The sequence below is a fragment of the Oncorhynchus masou genome, chromosome 13 (genome assembly GCF_036934945.1).
Source record: "Oncorhynchus masou masou isolate Uvic2021 chromosome 13, UVic_Omas_1.1, whole genome shotgun sequence".
In the NCBI taxonomy this organism is placed as follows: Eukaryota; Metazoa; Chordata; class Actinopteri; order Salmoniformes; family Salmonidae; genus Oncorhynchus; species Oncorhynchus masou.
This window is the reverse complement of record NC_088224.1, coordinates 27241718-27261320: the sequence shown is the minus strand read 5'-3', so window position 1 is coordinate 27261320 and position 19603 is coordinate 27241718. Positions and strand designations below refer to the sequence as shown.

At 45.8% G+C, this 19603-nt stretch overlaps 1 protein-coding gene across 4 annotated transcripts in view; it reads left to right on the top strand.

Annotated features, from left to right (window-relative positions):
* LOC135552030 (septin-7) overlaps positions 1–17829 on the top strand; it is a 41664-nt gene extending 23835 nt beyond the window's left edge. For 2 of the 4 annotated variants that reach the window (XM_064983388.1, XM_064983390.1), the window contains 11 exons: positions 5661–5761; positions 5940–6074; positions 7753–7870; positions 8294–8386; positions 10259–10355; positions 13111–13162; positions 13462–13587; positions 14061–14081; positions 14641–14776; positions 15005–15150; positions 16696–17829. In XM_064983388.1, coding sequence (XP_064839460.1) covers positions 5661–5761; positions 5940–6074; positions 7753–7870; positions 8294–8386; positions 10259–10355; positions 13111–13162; positions 13462–13587; positions 14061–14081; positions 14641–14776; positions 15005–15150; positions 16696–16732 — 1062 coding nt within the window. In that variant the 3' untranslated portion in view covers positions 16733–17829. The remainder of the gene's footprint in view (positions 1–5660; positions 5762–5939; positions 6075–7752; positions 7871–8293; positions 8387–10258; positions 10356–13110; positions 13163–13461; positions 13588–14060; positions 14082–14640; positions 14777–15004; positions 15151–16695) is intronic. The other 2 variants (XM_064983391.1, XM_064983389.1) reach the window with 1 other exon arrangement.
* The last annotated feature ends 1774 nt before the right edge of the window (positions 17830–19603 follow it).

Sequence of the window (19603 nt, the reverse complement as noted above, 5' to 3'; positions counted from 1 at the left end):
AGATCTGTTTGGAGGCCTGAAGACCTTGGGGTGATGAGGGCTATGCTATATTGTTTGTGTTGAAGGGACTGGGCTAGTCTGGTCCCAGATGTGTTCGTGCTGTTCAGCCTTTAGTGCTCATTGCCACTGACCGTCATAGGAATTGGAATCTGGACCAGGCTAGGGCAAGCGTCTGTGTGGGTAATTAGCAGATGTAGAGGGTACGGGAGGAGGAGACTAGGCAGATGAGGCTAGCGCTTAGCATGCTAATGTCTGTCTGTGCCAGCCTTATGTCATATGACACAGCTGAGCCAACCAACCGTAGCAGAGAGGAGTGTGGCGGAAGCGGTCAGTGTTGGGTTCCTCTTCCATGTCTGTCTGTGAGATCATTGTGGTCAGTCGCTTAGATGCATGACTCACTGTTAAGGAGAGAGGGAGGTGGGGAGCGAGAGAGCAGGGGATAAGAGGGAAAGGGAGAGAGGGGGTAGGGAGAAGGAAGAGAGGAGGGAGGGATTAAAAGTCTGTTTGCAGATTCTTTACTTGCTGTTTACTCAGCACTGATCCTTCTCCTAACATTACACTGTTTAGTACCATCTCTAACTCATTCCAGACAGGGAGTGGTCCATGTCGGTTGTTTTATCCATTCAGCATCTCACACTAGCATCATTCATGACACTATAAAGGGTGCAGTTGGTTGAACAGCATGAATTAAACTTATTTTTTTTATGCCACTGTCAGTCTGCTATGGTGGTGCCTAAGAAGATATTTGTAACCTGTTTTAGTTACAACAAGACAGACTAGAGAGGCGTGAGTGAGCGAGCGAGAGAGAATAGGGAAGGAGAAAGTCCTACTCTGGTGATTAGAGGACTTGGTTGAGGTTTATGTATCTCCGCCAGTAGCCAGCAGCAGCTGGGGTTAGAAGTCAGAGGTCAAGAAAAGAGATGGGAGGATCTCAATGTGCCGTCTCGATTCCTGTGACAGAAGGTCACGGAGCTCAGGGACCGCAGCGCGCACACACACACACGCACACAGTGTGAACTGGAATGAACAGCTGTGTTTTAGCAGGGTTTAATGGATGAGGAGGTCAACGTCTCACACACCGTAAAGAATCCTCTGGCCCACCAGCTCCAGGTGTCAGTGTCTGGCTAGGGTGGGGTCGACAGATGTGTCATCACGCTGCCCCATAAAAAAGCTGTGTGCATTCCAGCGCTAATGACTGAGTGACTCTTGTCAACCGACTCCTCTGTAGATTTATTGCTTGGACATTTACATGTTCAAACCATTAAAAAAAAAAATATATATATTTTGTTTTTTTTACCTCATCCCATCGTTTTCCCTGCAGTTGGTAGTTTGCCTGTTCTTTGGCTGGAACATACACACAGTGGTTCACACATGCAACATATCAGGCCTCTACACTGACCTTTTTTACAAGGAGCACATGTGCACCTAAGTTGACAAATGTAGGTGCATGCAAATAAACAAACTTGAGATACTAACCCTCACATTTTTCTAGACACACTGGTGCTCCTAAATTCACATTCCAAGTCCTACGGTCAAATATTTAGGCGCATATGCAAAAGAAAAATGATCGTACTGCATATAATCAGTGTTTTCAAAACATACTTAAGAAGAATAATGTGTCCCTGAACAAAGGGGGGGGTCAAAATCAAAAGTAACAGTCAGTATCTGGTGTGGCCACCAGCTGCATTAAGTACAGCAGTGCATCTCCTCATGGACTGCACCAGATTTGCCAGTTCTTGCTGTGAGATGTTACCCCACTCTTCCACCAATGCACCTGAAAATTCCTGGACATTTCTGGGGGGAAATGGCCCTAGTCCTCACCCTCCGATCCAACCGGTCCCAGACGTGCTCAATGGGATTGAGATCCGAGCTCTTCGCTGGCCATGAAAGAACACGGATATTCCTGTCTTGCAGGAAATCACGCACAGAACGAGCAGTATGGCTGGTGGCATTGTCATGTCAGGATGAGCCTGCAGGAAGGGTACCACATGAGGGATGTCTTCCCTGTAATGCACAGCATTGAAATTGCCTACAATAACAACAAGCTCAGTCCGATGATGCTGCGACACACCGCCCCAGACGATGACGGACCCTCCACCTCCAAATCGATCCCACTCCAGAGTACAGGCTTCGGTGCTAAGCTCATTCCTTCGACGATAAACACAAATCCGACCATCACCCCTGGTGAGACAAAATCGTGACTCGTCAGTGAAGATCACTTTTTGCCAGTCCTGTCTGGTCCAGCGACGGTGGGTTTGTGCCCATAGGCCTACAAGCCCTCAGTTCAGCCTATTGCGGACAGTCTGAGCATTGATGGGGGGATTGTGCATTCCTGGTGTAACTCAGGCAGTTGTTGTTGCCATCCTGTACCTTTCCCGCAGGTGTGATGTTCGGATGTACCGATCCTGTGCAGGTGTTGTTACATGTGGTCTGCCACTGCGAGGAAGATCAGCTGTCTCTCTGTAGCGCTGTCTTAGGTGTCTCACAGTATGGACATTGCAATCCATTGCCCTGGCCACATCTACAGTCCTCATGCCTAAGGCACGTCTGTAAGCTGTTAGTGTCTTAATGACCGTTCAACAGGTGCATGTTCATTAATTGTTTATGGTTCATTGAACAAGCATGGAAAACACTGTTTAAACCCTTTACAATGAAGATCTGTGAAGTTATTTGGATTTTTACGAATTAACTTTGAAAGATAGGGTCCTGAAAAAGGGATGTTTCTTTTTTTTGCTGAGTTTAGTAGATCATCTGCATACATTGACACTTTGTGCTCTTCACCAGCTCGGTGGATTCCAGTGAATGATGGTGATAGTTTTAAGGCCAAGGAAAGCGGTTCTATTGCAAGAGCAAAAAGGGGCAGGGACATAGGGTACCCTTGACAGGTCCCTCTGGAGAGGGGGAAGTATTTTGAAGGTTGAGAGTTGGTGTGTACGCTAGCCGTAGGAGCAGAATAGAGAAGACGAATCCATGAAATGAAATTGGACCCAAAATGAAATCTTCCCAAAATCTTAAATAATCCCACTCTACATCAAGAGAAACAACAATTTGGGGGTGATAATGTTCAAAAGTTGTCGTACATTGGAAAATAGTTGTCGCTCTTTGATGAAACCCATTTGATCATCAGATATGACATCCTGAAGGCAGGGTTCCAACCGGCATGCTAGAACCTAATTACTTAACATCAGCGTTCAAAATTGAAATGGGCAGATATCCACCGCATTCCGCTGGATCTTTATCTTTCTTAAGTATAAGTGAGATAGAGGCTTGGGTTAGCGTCGGGGGGGGAGAGGGTCCTGTGATAACAAGTCGGTGAACATATCTAACAGTAATGGGGCGAGTTGATCTGAGAATGTTTTGTAAAAATCTACCGGGGAAGCCGTCAGGGCCAGGGGCCTTGCCATCAGGGCCTGGGGCCTTGCCATCAGGGCCTGGGGGGGCCTTGCCACTTTGCATTAACTTTAGACCCTTTGTTATCTCATCCAGAACTTTACTCATGTCCATATCAATGGATGGGATATCCCAAGTTATCTAAAAAGTTGTCCATAGTCGTATTATCTGATGGGTTGGATATCCTAGCTCAGAATCCTCTGGCAGTCCAATCACGTGGATATTCTGGCGTTTTGAATGTAAAATCAAATCTCAACTTTGGCCAGTGTGAGATGCCACAGACACCGGATGGTTTCCACGGTTGCCTGAATTGGATCCAGTGCAGCCGCCAGGGAGTTATTCAGCAATTCGGTGAGTTCTGCTGCCAAACTTTCACGCAATTTCGTTAGCCATATCACCCGGAGTGGCTATTGAAGCCTTCAATGATGGTGGAGTGGTAGCCATTTTAGCTGAAGCGTGTGAATGGTTTGTTCATGCCAACTTAGGTACGCTCTATTACTGGGTAATTAAAATAACTTTTGAAGTCATGAGATGTATGAATTCAGGCGAAATTGAGGATTATTTATAAAAGTTGTCGGAGAAGAGACATTGTGCGACTTATTTCTACATTGCTCAACCGGAAGCCTGAATTGATCATATTTTAATAAGGTGCATGCATAGGGATGTCCACGTCACCCAGAGATATGCCCATGCTATAGAGATACACCTAGCAGACTGAAACTTCACTGTTGTAGGCATAATACAGCTAGTGCTATCTAGACTTGTGCTGGCAAACATTAGCTACCTAAAGGTGAAGTAAACTCAACTGAGGAGTAACAGACTTTAAACCTGAAAACGTGCAGGATACCTCTCCGGTTTCCCTGACTTCCGCTTTTTTTAATATATAGACTATGTTATGCTCCTCACAGGCCGCTGTACGTTTATTTGTTTGTTTGTAAGTGAGATGAAACTGACCAAACTCAAAGGTATTATTGTAGGTCAGAATTGCAACACAATATTTGTTAAAAATGTTATTCCATATTTTTAAAATGGTGTTTATGTTCACAGATGAAATTCCACTTTTCCGTTGCTCTTTGTTAGCCAGCCAGGGGGTGGCCAGCACACAGTGGGGCTGTGTGGGGGAGAAGAAGCCTTTAGCTGGGGCCCAGCGGGTAGGTTGGAGGTAGAGCAGCCGTAACCCAGCCTCAGGCCTAAACCACAGGCATTCTACGTGCTTTCTAAGTGGAAGGTGACGGTTAAGTTTAGCTGCTGAGGTTAAACTCAAATGTGCTGCTCTTTGAGAAACTATGGGCTGCTGGCTGGGCTGGCCTTCTCAAAATGGTCCGACAGCAATGAAGTATGTCATTAAGTAAACAAAAGGATGGTGAAGGCTGTTTAAATCACCAAGTACATCCCTGTGTGTGTGTGTGTGTGTGTGTGTGTGTGTGTGTGTGTGTGTGTGTCAACAAATGAGTAGTAAAATAGTAGTGTTTTATGTTGGTCCGTGTACAACTGCTGAAGCAGAGCTTGCTTACTGTACACAGAGCTGCTTTAACACACACACAATGCCTTCCATTGTGATCTGAGCAGAACACTGCAGGCCTTCATATGTTCCTCCTGATTAAATCATTGAAGTGCAGCTCATCTGCTAATCACAAGGTTTGGTCTGGACCGCCTGCTGGTTAATGCTCTCTGGTCAGCTAAGAGGCCACTCTGCAATCTGCTATGTACACCCTGTATTGGACACTTCAGGTAGACAGCCAGATATTACTAGAGCTCTCTCTGGGTCTAAGGTCAAATATCGTCTAAGACCCTGTTGATGCATTCATCCTCAGTCTGCCTGGATGTCAACCCTCAACTAGTGTATCTCTATCTGTGATTTATATTTGGCAAAACCACATTTCTTTTCACCTGGGCTTTTGTAGTTTGATGGTTAGCTATCTTTTCCAAACAGATACTTTCTAGATAAAGATGAAAGGAAAGGACTATGTTAGACCCCCTAACCAAGCCCCTGAATCTGAGCCCATCCCCTCAACAGAGGAGTGCTCTGAGGTGACGAGACTGCAAACTGTCATGATTAGCATAAATTAGCGCAGGTTATACACACACTATGGTGCAACGCACTGGAGGATTATTTTTTCAATGCGTCTGTTTGAACATGTCCCTATTCAAATTAACTGTAAATGGAGAGAAATTGATGTCATGGTGTTTTTTTTTATAGTTCACTGTGATTCTGTGCTGAATTTCTACATGTCTTTGTTATAATTATTTAGTGTTCTCTACAATCTCAGGTGGAGCAGTCTAAGGTGCTGGTAAAGGAAGGAGGAGTTCAGCTGCTTCTCACCATCGTTGACACGCCTGGGTTCGGGGACGCTGTCGACAACAGTAACTGGTACGTCTGACTAGGTGGCTGGCTGACCGACTGATGTGCTTGTTGGCCAACTGACTGGCCAACTGAATGGCCAACTGACTGGCTAGCCTAGCCTGCCCAATATCTCTATCTGAATGTGTATATTCTACATTAAATATAGAGTAATTGAGTAATGTCTGTGCTCTGCTCTCCTATAAAGCTGGCAGCCAGTCATCGATCATATCGACAGTAAGTTTGAGGATTACCTCAACTCAGAGTCCCGGGTCAACAGACGGCAGATGCCTGACAACAGAGTGCACTGCTGCCTCTACTTCATTGCCCCCTCTGGACACGGGTAGGTACTGCAGCTGGAATGGCGCCATTCTTGACACTGTATAATAGTTCAAATTTAGTCCCTGCCACTTCTCAAACTGTGAATTATTATTCTCCACGGGGGAAGAAAATTGTTTTCCTCCACTCATTTGAGATTGAACATGTTCTTGATGCTCTTGACTGTTCCCTATCAGGGCAGACTAGACGGGGTATTGGTCACGGGAAGAAATCAGTAGTACAACTAACGTGTAGCCTAAGACTGTTTACATAATGCTAGCAGGTCATCCACCCTCCTGCCCCAGGTGAGGAGTACAGCTGTCAGTTTTAATTTAGGCCTAGCTGCCCCTCCATACTACTGGGGCTGCTGGGACGCACACTGGGACAACATTTAGGTATCTCTCTTCTCCTGGGTTCACTTTGTTGGAGGCTGTTTCTCATCTCTGTATTTCCTGTCTGTCCTCTGCTCTGCTCCACACAGCTGGCCCTGCTGTTGCATCTCTGTGGGCTGCGCTGTGCTCCCATAAACAAAGGGTGATTTGACAGGCCTGTGCTCTCTCCATTTGGATGCCGGTGTTCCTCACTGTCTTGGCCCAAAGTGTCCCTGTATCTCTGACCAAGTCCTTGTTCTGGTCTCTATTGTGCCTGGCTGGCTGGTAGCAGTCTGTGCTCATCCAAGAGGACTAGCACCGTATGGCTCCATTGACAGTTAACGTGTGTGTGTGTGTGTGGGCGGGCCGTGCGTGTGGGCGGGCCGTGCGTGTGGGCGGGCCGTGCGTGTGGGCGGGCCGTGTGTGTGTGTGTGTGTGTGTGCGTGTGTAGGCAGGTAGGCCATGTGTGTGTGTGTGTGTGTAGGCAGGCAGAGTGTGTGTGTGTGTGTGTGTGTGTAGGCAGGCAGGCCGTGTGTGTGTGCGGCTGTGTGTGTGTGCGGCTGTGTGTGTGTGCGGCTGTGTGTGTGGGGGGGCAGGCTGTGTGTGTGTGTGTGTGGGGGCAGGCTGTGTGTGTGTGTGTGTGGGGGCAGACCGTGTGTGTGTGTGTGGGGGCAAGCCGTGGTGGGAGTGTGGGGGTAGGTCACGGGTGTGGGGGCAGACCATGTGTGTGGGGGCAGGCCGTGGGGGGGTGGGAGTGTGTGTGTGTGTGTGTAGGCCTAGTGTGTTTGTGTGTGTTTGCGAAAACTGATCTTTCAAAATGGAGACTGAAACACAATCATTTTTCAAAGTGTGATGATTCATGCTGCTCTCTTGATCTAACTTTCTGAACATACAGTTGAATCCAGCCACAGCCAAGGCAGAGCATAGACTTGTACATGTTGTCTGTGTGCCAGGATTCAACATTGTTTAGATATCTCAGGATCTACTTTTACAGACTGGAATCTGTAACTCTGTATGAAATACCAACTTGATGGCTGTTTAAATGAAATTGTTTTCAGGCAGAACAGAAGAGTGCTGTGTTGCTCAGTAGATTTACAGTGTATTGTGGGCCAGATGCTGCCATGGAGAGGGAGATTCATTCTGAACAGGAAATTGTTTTGTTTTTAGTCCCAAGGTCAGCCAAGCTGTGAATCTGAGTTTTTCTACCCCCCTTCCCTCTCTCCTCTCTCTCTCCATCCCTCTCTCCATCCCTCCAGTGTAGCGCCAACAAGCTTCACCTTGACCATGTTAAATGAAAGGAACTTGTTGAAACTCAAACCTCTCTCTCTCCAGGTTGAAGCCTCTTGATATAGAGTTCATGAAGCGGTTACATGAAAAAGTGAACATCATCCCTCTCATCGCCAAAGCGGACACAATGACTCCTGAGGAGTGCCAACAGTTCAAGAAGCAGGTGTGTGTGTGTGTGGGCACTGTGTACACCATGTCCTGTGTGTATGTCTTTCTCTGAATGCAGATGTAGACTGTGATATTAGTAGTGTATGCAAGCTTTTCCTGTGGGAGAGAACACATGCAATAAATGAGTGATGCACAGTTGTTGCATGTGACTAAACGAGTGTGTGTACGTGCTGTGCACAGTTCCCTCATCCTGAGTATTGACTGCCCCCTCAGCCTGAGTGAGTATTGATGTTTGTGCCTCGTTGGCCTAGATGGATACATAACCAGAGGGAAGCACGACTCACATTAACTCTACCACTCTCCCCCCTTTCTCTCACCTCTCTCTCACACACATTTCTCTCTCTCTCTCTCCCCCTCTCTCACACATTTCTCTCTCTCTCCCCCTCTCTCTCACCTTTCTCTCTCACTCTCTTTATAGATCATGAGAGAAATCACAGAGCACAAAATCCAGATCTACGAGTTCCCAGAGACCAACGATGAGGAGGAGAACAAGATGGTCAAGAAGATCAAGGTTTGGATCACACACACACACACACAGCTTGTATTCTCCACACCAAAGTTGGAATTGAATAGGAGAAAAAAACTTGACAAACATGGAACACAACACTGTCTTTATCCTGATCATGTAATGTAGTGTTTACATTCCTGCTGAAGGCATAACATAAACCTAACACTAAAATCCATTACTAGTGTTTTGGCTGGACTGGCCCCATCAGCCCCAGGATTGATAAGAGAGAAACCACTGAGTGGTTAGTTGGTTACCACTGCCACTGAGTGGGTAGTTGGCTGCCACTGCCACTGAGTGGTTAGTTGGCTGCCACTGCCACTGAGTGGTTAGTTGGCTGCCACTGCCACTGAGTGGTTAGTTGGCTGCCACTGAGTGGTTAGTTGGCTGCCACTGAGTGGTTAGTTGGCTGCCACTGAGTGGTTAGTTGGCTGCCACTGAGTGGTTAGTTGGCTGCCACTGAGTGGTTAGTTGGCTGCCACTGAGTGGTTAGTTGGCTGCCACTGCCACTGAGTGGTTAGTTGGCTGCCACTGCCACTGAGTGGTTAGTTGGCTGCCACTGCCACTGAGTGGTTAGTTGGCTGCCACTGCCACTGAGTGGTTAGTTGGCTGCCACTGCCACTGAGTGGTTAGTTGGCTGCCACTGCCACTGAGTGGTTAGTTGGCTGCCACTGAGTGGTTAGTTGGCTGCCACTGAGTGGTTAGTTGGCTGCCACTGAGTGGTTAGTTGGCTGCCACTGAGTGGGTAGTTGGCTGCCACTGAGTGGGTAGTTGGCTGCCACTGAGTGGGTAGTTGGCTGCCACTGAGTGGGTAGTTGGCTGCCACTGAGTGGGTAGTTGGCTGCCACTGAGTGGGTAGTTGGCTGCCACTGAGTGGGTAGTTGGCTGCCACTGCCACTGAGTGGGTAGTTGGCTGCCACTGCCACTGAGTGGGTAGTTGGCTGCCACTGCCACTGAGTGGGTAGTTGGCTGCCACTGCCACTGAGTGGTTAGTTGGCTGCCACTGAGTGGTTAGTTGGCTGCCACTGCCACTGAGTGGTTAGTTGGCTGCCACTGCCACTGAGTGGTTAGTTGGCTGCCACTGCCACTGAGTGGGTAGTTGGCTGCCACTGCCACTGAGTGGTTAGTTGGCTGCCACTGAGTGGTTAGTTGGCTGCCACTGAGTGGTTAGTTGGCTGCCACTGAGTGGTTAGTTGGCTGCCACTGCCACTGAGTGGTTAGTTGGCTGCCACTGCCACTGAGTGGTTAGTTGGCTGCCACTGCCACTGAGTGTTTAGTTGGCTGCCACTGAGTGTTTAGTTGGCTGCCACTGAGTGTTTAGTTGGCTGCCACTGAGTGGGTAGTTGGCTGCCACTGAGTGGGTAGTTGGCTGCCACTGAGTGGGTAGTTGGCTGCCACTGAGTGGGTAGTTGGCTGCCACTGAGTGGGTAGTTGGCTGCCACTGAGTGGGTAGTTGGCTACCACTGCCACTGAGTGGGTAGTTGGCTGCCACTGAGTGGGTAGTTGGCTGCTACTGAGTAGGTAGTTGGCTGCCACTGCCACTGTGTGGGTAGTATTGATTAGGTCACATGTGCTCTGCTGGTCCAGCACACTATGCACTTGTCACACACACACAGGAGCGAACAATCAAACACACACTCACTAAAGGTACACACGGAGACACACACACAAACCACTGTTCTCAACTGTCACTGCCATTAGAGTTGCTGTGTTCCCAATGCACTACTTTATCTCCAGTCAATTTTCCATCCAATTTTAAAAAAGGAGTCTTGGTAAACATACTTCACCGCAGCAGAATGTGTGTGCATAGCCTTGTCTAACAGGTTATTTGAATGAGTTGTGTGTCTGCTGTGTAATGTTTATCTCCCTCCCCTGCAGGATCGCTTGCCCCTGGCTGTTGTTGGTAGCAACACCATCATCGTGGTCAACGAGAAGCGGGTGAGAGGGAGGCAGTACCCCTGGGGCGTGGCGGAAGGTGAGAAGCCATGTGTCAGAGGTCACAGTCAAGACACTGGCCTGGATACACACACAACAGCCTCTGGGTGTTATTTGATATTATAAGGTTTCCCCACACGTCGATTGGTTTAACTTTGAAAGGTTTTCGTGTGGAAGTAATACAATCTCTCACCCTACTATGGGGGTCAATATATTATCCGGGCAACTGTGTGTTGGGGAAGTGCGTCTGCAGGTCATGTTTGACTTAGAATGACCACTATGCTTTTCCCTTAGGCCCTCTCTGTATCTTAGGCCCTCTCTGTATCTTAGGCCCTCTCTGTATCTTAGGCCCTCTCTGTATCTTAGGCCCTCTCTGTATCTTAGGCCCTCTCTGTATCTTAGGCCCTCTCTGTATCTTAGGCCCTCTCTGTATCTTAATTAAAATGCATTTCTAGTCCCATCTAGTTGGGACTTGCCTGGTTAAATCAAATAAATCTACATTTCTAGTTTTAGCTCAAAAAGAGTATTAAAATGTAACATTATTCAACACTATTCCTATACTAAACATTATACAACTAGAACCTGGGGAGGTTCAGTAGCCTCCTGCCCAGCAGTTGACCTTTAGTTATGTTGTGTTATAAACATTCACTTGCTATGTTATCTCTGGCCCTGAGTGATGTGTGTGTTCCTGTCTGACCAGTTACGTCAGTCCAGTATATACTCCGCTTTATCTACTGGTGACTTAATGACCATGGAATGTTCTTAACAAATAGAGTAGTACTTAGGTCATTTTGCATACGACAAACATGACATTTGTTAATGTCTTAACAAAGGAAAAGCTTTGAGATGAAATGACCATTGCTATGTATCAACTCGGCATATAACAGGCCCTTTTAGATGGAGTGTGTTTTGAGGAGAGTCCTGTATGTAACAGACAGACGTATTCTATTCAACGGGATATGTGTTCAGTTCTCTTTGATGCCAGACAGACCGACAGGATATGTGTTCAGTTCTCTTTGATGCCAGACAGACCGACACGATATGTGTTCAGTTCTCTTTGATGCCAGACAGACCGACAGGATATGTGTTCAGTTCTCTTTGATGCTAGACAGACAGACCGACAGGATATGTGTTCAGTTCTCTTTGATGCTAGACAGACAGACCGACAGGATATGTGTTCAGTTCCCTTTGATGCTAGACAGACAGACCGACAGGATATGTGTTCAGTTCTCTTTGATGCTAGACAGACAGACCGACAGGATATGTGTTCAGTTCCCTTTGATGCTAGACAGACAGACCGACAGGATATGTGTTCAGTTCTCTTTGATGCTAGACAGACAGACCGACAGGATATGTGTTCAGTTCTCTTTGATGCCAGACAGACCGACAGGATATGTGTTCAGTTCTCTTTGATGCTAGACAGACAGACCGACAGGATATGTGTTCAGTTCTCTTTGATGCTAGACAGACAGACCGACAGGATATGTGTTCAGTTCCCTTTGATGCTAGACAGACAGACCGACAGGATATGTGTTCAGTTCTCTTTGATGCTAGACAGACAGACCGACAGGATATGTGTTCAGTTCCCTTTGATGCTAGACAGACAGACCGACAGGATATGTGTTCAGTTCTCATTGATGCTAGACAGACAGGCCGACAGGATATGTGTTCAGTTCTCATTGATGCTAGACAGACAGACCGACAGGATATGTGTTCAGTTCTCATTGATGCTAGACAGACAGACCGACAGGATATGTGTTCAGTTCCCTTTGATGCTAGACAGACAGACCGACAGGATATGTGTTCAGTTCCCTTTGATGCTAGACAGACAGACCGACAGGATATGTGTTCAGTTCCCTTTGATGCTAGACAGACAGACCGACAGGAAGCTGCTTTAGCACCACTCCCTCTAAATGATTCTCGACTCTACAGCACTTGTCTTAGTAGAGTGGACCTGTATGAAGTTTAGCTAGCTATTTTGAACTTTAACCTCGTGACCCCAGAGCTCAGGTCATGTGTACGCACACGAGAATACACTCCAACCCCAGAAGTGAATTAATGTCCGCTCTCTGCTCCCCACTGTTTGTACCGCTGCAAGAGTAGATGGGAAAGTCAGCTCTACTGTAAACTCTACCATTCAGATACAGCTCTGTATCTCTGTCTATGACCACATTACAAGTCAACATCTTTGGTCTGTAGTGTATGTGATTTTGGTATAAGATAGTAAAGTTGTGTTCTTTCGACTGGATGAACTGTGCGGTTACTACGACTACAGTACCTCTGTGGCGGTTGCATGAAACCCGCCCATTGGGAGTGAGTTTTGGATTACCAAAAAAATGTTTCCGGCACCGTGTAAGTGTATAAATATAGAGAGGGAGAGGGGAAGGCCACACTTCAGCCATGTGATCCACTCCCTACACACAGCAGTCAGGCAGAAACCTCAGGGGAATTAGTGTATGTGGGAGTATACATGGTGTCTGGCACCACACTGTGACTGCTGACAGTATTACACCCAGACTCTCCTTCCTGTCTACTCCACGCAATCTCTTGGGGAAGATCTTAATTGCATACTCCTCGCTTCCTATCTCCTCGTCCCCTTCTCAAAACTTATTGGATGAGAAAGCCAGAGGCCCCTTCCCTGTGACCTTCTCCGATGGGTTACGAGGAGCGTGGACGTGAGGTCTTCCCTTCAGCAGTGACTAGCTCTCGATCTCCCTCCTGTGACTGTCACACCCCCTTGTGGTAACTGACAACTCTCTCTGTCTGTCTCTGCCTGTGTGTCTGTCTCTCTCTAGTGGAGAATGGAGAGCACTGTGACTTCACCATCCTGAGGAACATGCTCATCAGGTACTGTTCCAGCACACACAAACACATTCCTCTGCACGATGGTCATGCACCACTGAGTGTCCTGTTTTACACTCTACATGAGCATCGGCAGAGACATTATGGTGCCAGTTCTCAGTGCCATATCGTTCCTCACTGCTCTCTTTGACTGTTTAAATGTTTTTTAGTGTCAGTTTTTTTTACTGTAAAGTTTATTGCTGTGGTTAATTTTAGTTTAAATAAAGTTTTATTTTAGTTGTTCTGTCTTCTTGTTCCAGAATCTACATGCAGTTTAAATGAAGTTTTAATTTGATTTGACCCAGAACCCACATGCAGGACCTGAAGGATGTGACTAACAACGTCCACTATGAGAACTACCGCAGCAGGAAGCTAGCAGCCGTCACATACAACGGAGTGGACAACAACAAGAACAAGGGACCAATGACCAAGTTAGTACTAACCAACAGTCAACCAAAGGTGTTTGTAAGTGGTTATGTTTTTAATTTCTCTCCATTGCTGTTCTGGATCAGTGTGGATGAAAGGAATGAGACAAGGCCCTGCACTACTGCAATCCTCCAGAATCTGGGCTGGATCTAACAGTCTAATAAGCCTTAACTACTGCTAATTCACAGCCAAGCACAGAGAACTTCACTAAAATAATGACCCGTAGTGTCACAGTAACCACCAGCATTCTTCTCATTAGCTAATAGCTCTCTAACGCATGGTCATCATATCAGCATGGTCATCATATCAGCATGGTCATCATATCAGCATGGTCATCATATCAGCATGGTCATCATATCAGCATGGTCATCATATCAGCATGGTCATCATATCAGCATGGTCATCATATCAGCATGGTCATCATATCAGCATGGTCATCATATCAGCATGCTAAGTGTGTGTGTTTCTCTTTTTTTAGATTTGACACAAGTGAAGGCATGTAAGTGTCATTTCAGTTCTTCAAGTTGGCTCCGTTTTCACTTCCTCTCTGTTTTTCCGTCTGCCTCGTACATTCCCTGTGTTTGTATAGAGATGCTGTTCTTTATTATAGGTTGGAGGCCCCTACCAGGTCACAATATACATGAAATCATTCTACAGCATTAGCAAACTGCCCAGAAGTCTTCATTGAATACTAGTTGGTAGAATAGTCTTCCTGAAAAGTCCGTTTTGTCCTATGATTAGGCTCTTGCTTTTTTTGTGAGCTTCACTTAGCAACTGTACCAATAGAGCTTTTGGCGGCTTGGCGTTCACTAACTCAGCGACGCAGTGGCTTTGCTTTACTAACAGAAATGAATATTATCCTCTTATTGAATTGCTCTGTCTTCCACATCCAAGGCCTTCCTCTCCCCTCCTCCTCCTCCAGGCATAAGTGTATGCAGGAGAGATTGTGACAGGAATTTCCACCCTGGCCCAAAGTCTGAGTTTGACTACTCTGGGCTAGAGCTGGGGTGTAAGGCCTCCAGACTGGTGGATGATGTGTGTGTGCCTCAACCCTGCAGGAGTCCCCTGGCCCAGATGGAGGAGGAGAGGAGGGAGCACGTGACCAAGATGGAGAAGATGGAGATGGAAATGGAGCAGGTGTTTGAGATGAAGGTCAAGGAGAAGATCCAGAAGCTCAAAGACTCTGAGCTAGAGGTACAGGAACCTAACAGAACACCTTCACACCACTAAAACTCACTCACTCAACCCTTGTTTATTTATTAACGGAGCAAATCTCACTTAAAAAAGACACCAGTTTGAATGGTTACATTTGTATGTTTTAATTAATGTATTCATAAAAAATAGATGCATCAAACACACTCACACAGACACACACACACTAGACTCCAGCCATGCAAAGGGTGCAAACTGTCCTGTCTGCAGCTCCAGCGGCGCCACGAGCAGATGAAGAAGAACCTGGAGGCCCAGCACAAGGAGCTGGAGGAGAAGAGACGCCAGCTGGAGGATGAGAAGCACAACTGGGAGGCACAGCAGAGGGTGCTGGAGCAACAGAAACTAGACGCATCCAGGTACAGCACGCTGCTACAACTCACATGAAGGAGACGGCCAACACGTACATTCCTATAGAACGATATTGCATGGAGTCAACCGTGAACAATTATTCAACCTGTTTTTTTCCAGTGTCATATAATGCAGTATGTGTTTTTCTACACAAATCAAATCTAACTTTATTTGTCACATGCGCCTAATACAACAAGTGTAGACCTTACTGTGAAATGCTTACTTTACAAACCCTTAACCAACAATGCAGTTCAAGAAGAGTTTACCAAATATTTACCAAATAAATTACAGTAAAAAGTAACACAATATTTTAACAATAACGAGGCTGTATACAGGGGGTACAGGTTAGAGGTAATTCGTACATGTAGGTGGGGGGAAAGCAACTATGCATAGTAGATAATAAACAGCGAGTAGCAGCAGTGTAAAAACAAATAGGTGGGGGGGGGTCAATGTAAATAGTCCGGTGGCCATGTGATTAATTGTTCATCAGTCTTCTGGCTTGAGGATAGAAGCTGTAGGATAGGAGCCTTTTGGTCCCAGACTTGGTACTCTGGTACCGCTTGTCGTGTGGTAGCAGAGAGAACAGTCTGACTAGGGCTTTCCTCCTCACCTCATCCTGTACTATCATAGAATATGATGGAAGGTTATTATTTTGGGAGAAACAAATGCGTGTCTCAAGGGTACACAGCGCCAGGGTACATAAACAAATGCGTGTCTCAAGGGTACACAGCGCAAGGGTACATAAACAAATGCGTGTCTCAAGGGTACACAGCGCAAGGGTACATAAACAAATGCGTGTCTCAAGGGTACACAGCGCAAGGGTACATAAACAAATGCGTGTCTCAAGGGTACACAGCGCAAGGGTACATAAACAAATGCGTGTCTCAAGGGTACACAGCGCAAGGGTACATAAACAAATGCGTGTCTCAAGGGTACACAGCGCAAGGATACATAAACAAATGCGTGTCTCAAGGGTACACAGCGCAAGGGTACATAAACAAATGCGTGTCTCAAGGGTACACAGCGCAAGGTTACATAAACAAATGCGTGTCTCAAGGGTACACAGCGCAAGGGTACATAAACAAATGCGTGTCTCAAGGGTACACAGCGCAAGGGTACATAAACAAATGTGTATCGAGGGTACACAGCGCAAGGGTACATAAACAAATGCGTGTCTCGAGGGTACACAGCGCAAGGGTACATAAACAAATGCGTGTCTCAAGGGTACACAGCGCAAGGATACATAAACAAATGTGTGTCTCAAGGGAACACAGCGCAAGGGTACATAAACAAATGTGTGTCTCAAGGGAACACAGCGCAAGGGTACATAAACAAATGTGTGTCTCGAGGGAACACCGCGCAAGGGTACATAAACAAATGTGTGTCTCGAGGGAACACCGCGCAAGGGTACATAAACAAATGTGTCTCGAGGGTACACAGCGCAGCATATACTGCATACACAGCTCATTATAAAGAGCTCTGCCTCATAGTCAATTTAGTAATCTGTCTCTTCCCTCTCCATCTCTTTTCTCCTCTCTCTCACGCCCCTACAGAACCCTGGAAAAGAACAAAAAGAAGAAGATATTTTAAAAGTATTTCGGCAAGACCACCGTGTGACAATGTACTAGTTGCCAATTTCCCAACCTGGACTGTCAGTTTGTCTGTCGACCAACAACCTGTTACTGTGTGTATGCATGGAGGAGCAGTGTGGCATGTCTGGGGGGGGGTTCTACCTGGGGTTCTACATTAGACCCACTGTCACAGACATGCTCAGTCTTGGAACGTGTCTCCTTTCTGTTTTCTCGCTCTCCTCCCCAAAGACCTTTCTTATTCTCTCTGAAATGGGCATGTTAGACTGTTGTACAATCATGTTTTTTGGTTCGCAGTTCTCAAGCACACGCAGTCCCACACGCACACAACAAAACACACAGGTATGAGCTATTTCATGATTTCAGAGACGATTTCCCTTTCTTTTTGAAACCCAGAATGCCACAAGACTTGCTTTCTTATCCTCTTTGTAGTTAGATGACCTTGGAGACTGCACAACTTTGTTGTAGTGTTCTATTTAACGCCAAATGACCAAACTGCGGAGTAGGAAGCTACACACCTCGGGCGTTTTTTTTTCTTTTTATAACAATTTTTGTTATTAGTTATCGTTGTTATTTTTTGGCCCTCATCCAAAAATGTTATCCTCTTCCAATTCTTGTCATTTAAATCATCTAGCCATGGACCGCTGTGTATAACTTCAGTCATATTAGAACGTTTCATTGCTGGTTATTTTTTCCTTTTTTTCCTCTCTCTCTATTATATTGGCCCTGCTACAGTAATCGTTACATTTTTCATTTTGTGTTTGTAGGCATTTCTCCATTCTGGTCTTTGAGGTTTACTGTGCATACTGAATTTCACTCCAGCTGCTACACAGTAAGCCCCCTTGACCAGGGCTGGGAAACCCTGTTTTAGAAGACGGTGGGGGAGGAAAGTTTGGTTGTTAACTCAACCCGTTAACATAACCCTGATGTAGTTTACTTACAATGACCAATGACTGTAAACAGGTCTGTATTGACTGTAATAAACAACAATGGGGTTCCCTTCCCTTACATCACATTTAACTCTGTTCATGTAATGCATCTCTTAATTTTTATTTTTTTTATTTTTTTGTAGTCATAATAAACTTGTGATGATACAACCCCAGTTGGTTTTATTGAAATAAGCGGAATCAAAAAAGCTTTTTGTTGAGATGGAAGTGAATTAGTGTGGTATGATGCTGGTTCGCTTGCCTTTGATTCCAGTTACAAGCTAAAAGCTGTCGTCGGCGTTATGTCCCCCACACCAAGATGCACGCTATATTTCACCAGCAGGGGGCAGTGAATAACTACTGACTCCACCATATCCCATACAACAGGGATCATCAACTACATTCAGCCACAGGCCCAATTGTTTTAGTTTTTTCTTGAGCAGGTATTCGGGGGTCCGGAACATAATTACAAATAATTTGCAGTCTACAAATTGACCACAAGAAGCCCAAAGAGATATTTGACATTATTTCAAACCTTTCTTACATTTTGTATACTATCATGTATCTATTATGTGTGGGAATAATTGGAACAGAATTCCACAATTTTAAATCACTTGGAGCTGATTTCCTGGTGTTTTTAGTCTTAGGTTCCAACAATGATATGTATATATTTTTTAATAATAAAATATAACGTCTCAGAACTTGGGGTGGCCAAATAAAATGACTGGGCTGTCAGTTGGGGAACCCTGCAATGCAGTCATAGGTCATATCTCAGGAGTTTACAGGCTGATTGATCAGTCTTATCACACACACTCTCTGTGCCCCTTGAACATTCTGCTCTTTAGACCTGATCATCTTGTCATGGTGTATTCCAGACCTGAATCCTCCTGAATAGACAGATGGACGAGAGAGTTCATTGAGGGAGATGGCAGATTACCTTTGACTTTTACCCACTTCAGGTGAAAGAGACTGAAGGTAAAAGTAGGTAGGTTCTCACCTGATGTAAGTGGCAAGCAAGAATTCCTTAGTGGAGGAAATATAGTGCTTAAATAGCACATACTAATAGGCCTACAAGATAAAAATCTGTTGTGACTTGGACTAATTCTCGGGCATCTGAATAAACTTCGGAACCATTCTGTTGGGATGGATGATTTTGAGACAAAATAATGAATCATTGATAAGGTTTGACCTAAAATGGAGCAAGAGACAATGGTGATCTAGGAATTAGCTGATCGTAATAGTTCATCAGTAAAAGCCTGTCAATTGATATTGGGTCAACTGCAGACCGACACCCTTTGACACAGAAAGCTGTGTTGGCGTTGGTCCTTGGTGTCTGTCTGTCCACATCATCCTAGCCAAGTCAAACTGGACAATGGTCAAGGTTCATTTCCTCGCTCTGTGCTCAGCACCCCTGGAGCCATGCGGTCCAGACTGAACATCCCTATTAACCAGGTTTTAGTAATGGCCATTGCACTAAGGGTACCGCCCAATTACTCCACTCAAAGTCATTGGATATAAGTTCAGTTGTGCCATAGTGCATTTTAATCACATACTGTATTGACCTGCTATGAAGAAACTGACAGATATTCCTCAAACTTTCTATCATCTCTATTTATTGTCACCTTGAGGTCCATTTAGTATAAGGCTCCCTAACTATTTACAGTGCCCCCATTCAGCTCTATGCCTCAGTGGAGTGGTTACTAATGCTAAACCACTCTCATCAGCAGTCTCTTGCTGCCTGGTCCATGGGAAACTGGATCCAATCTTTCTTACATAACACTACGACGCTTCAATTTATTTTCGCTGTCCACACCGCTCAGTGCTTTTCTCTAGTCTATCACCCCTGAGACCTCCTTCCTGCCAAATACTGTTCCATAGCTGGTGAAACACAGGAGGCTCTTGCTAAATGCAGTCCTCTGACTTGGCTTGCAGTGTTTGTTCTGCTA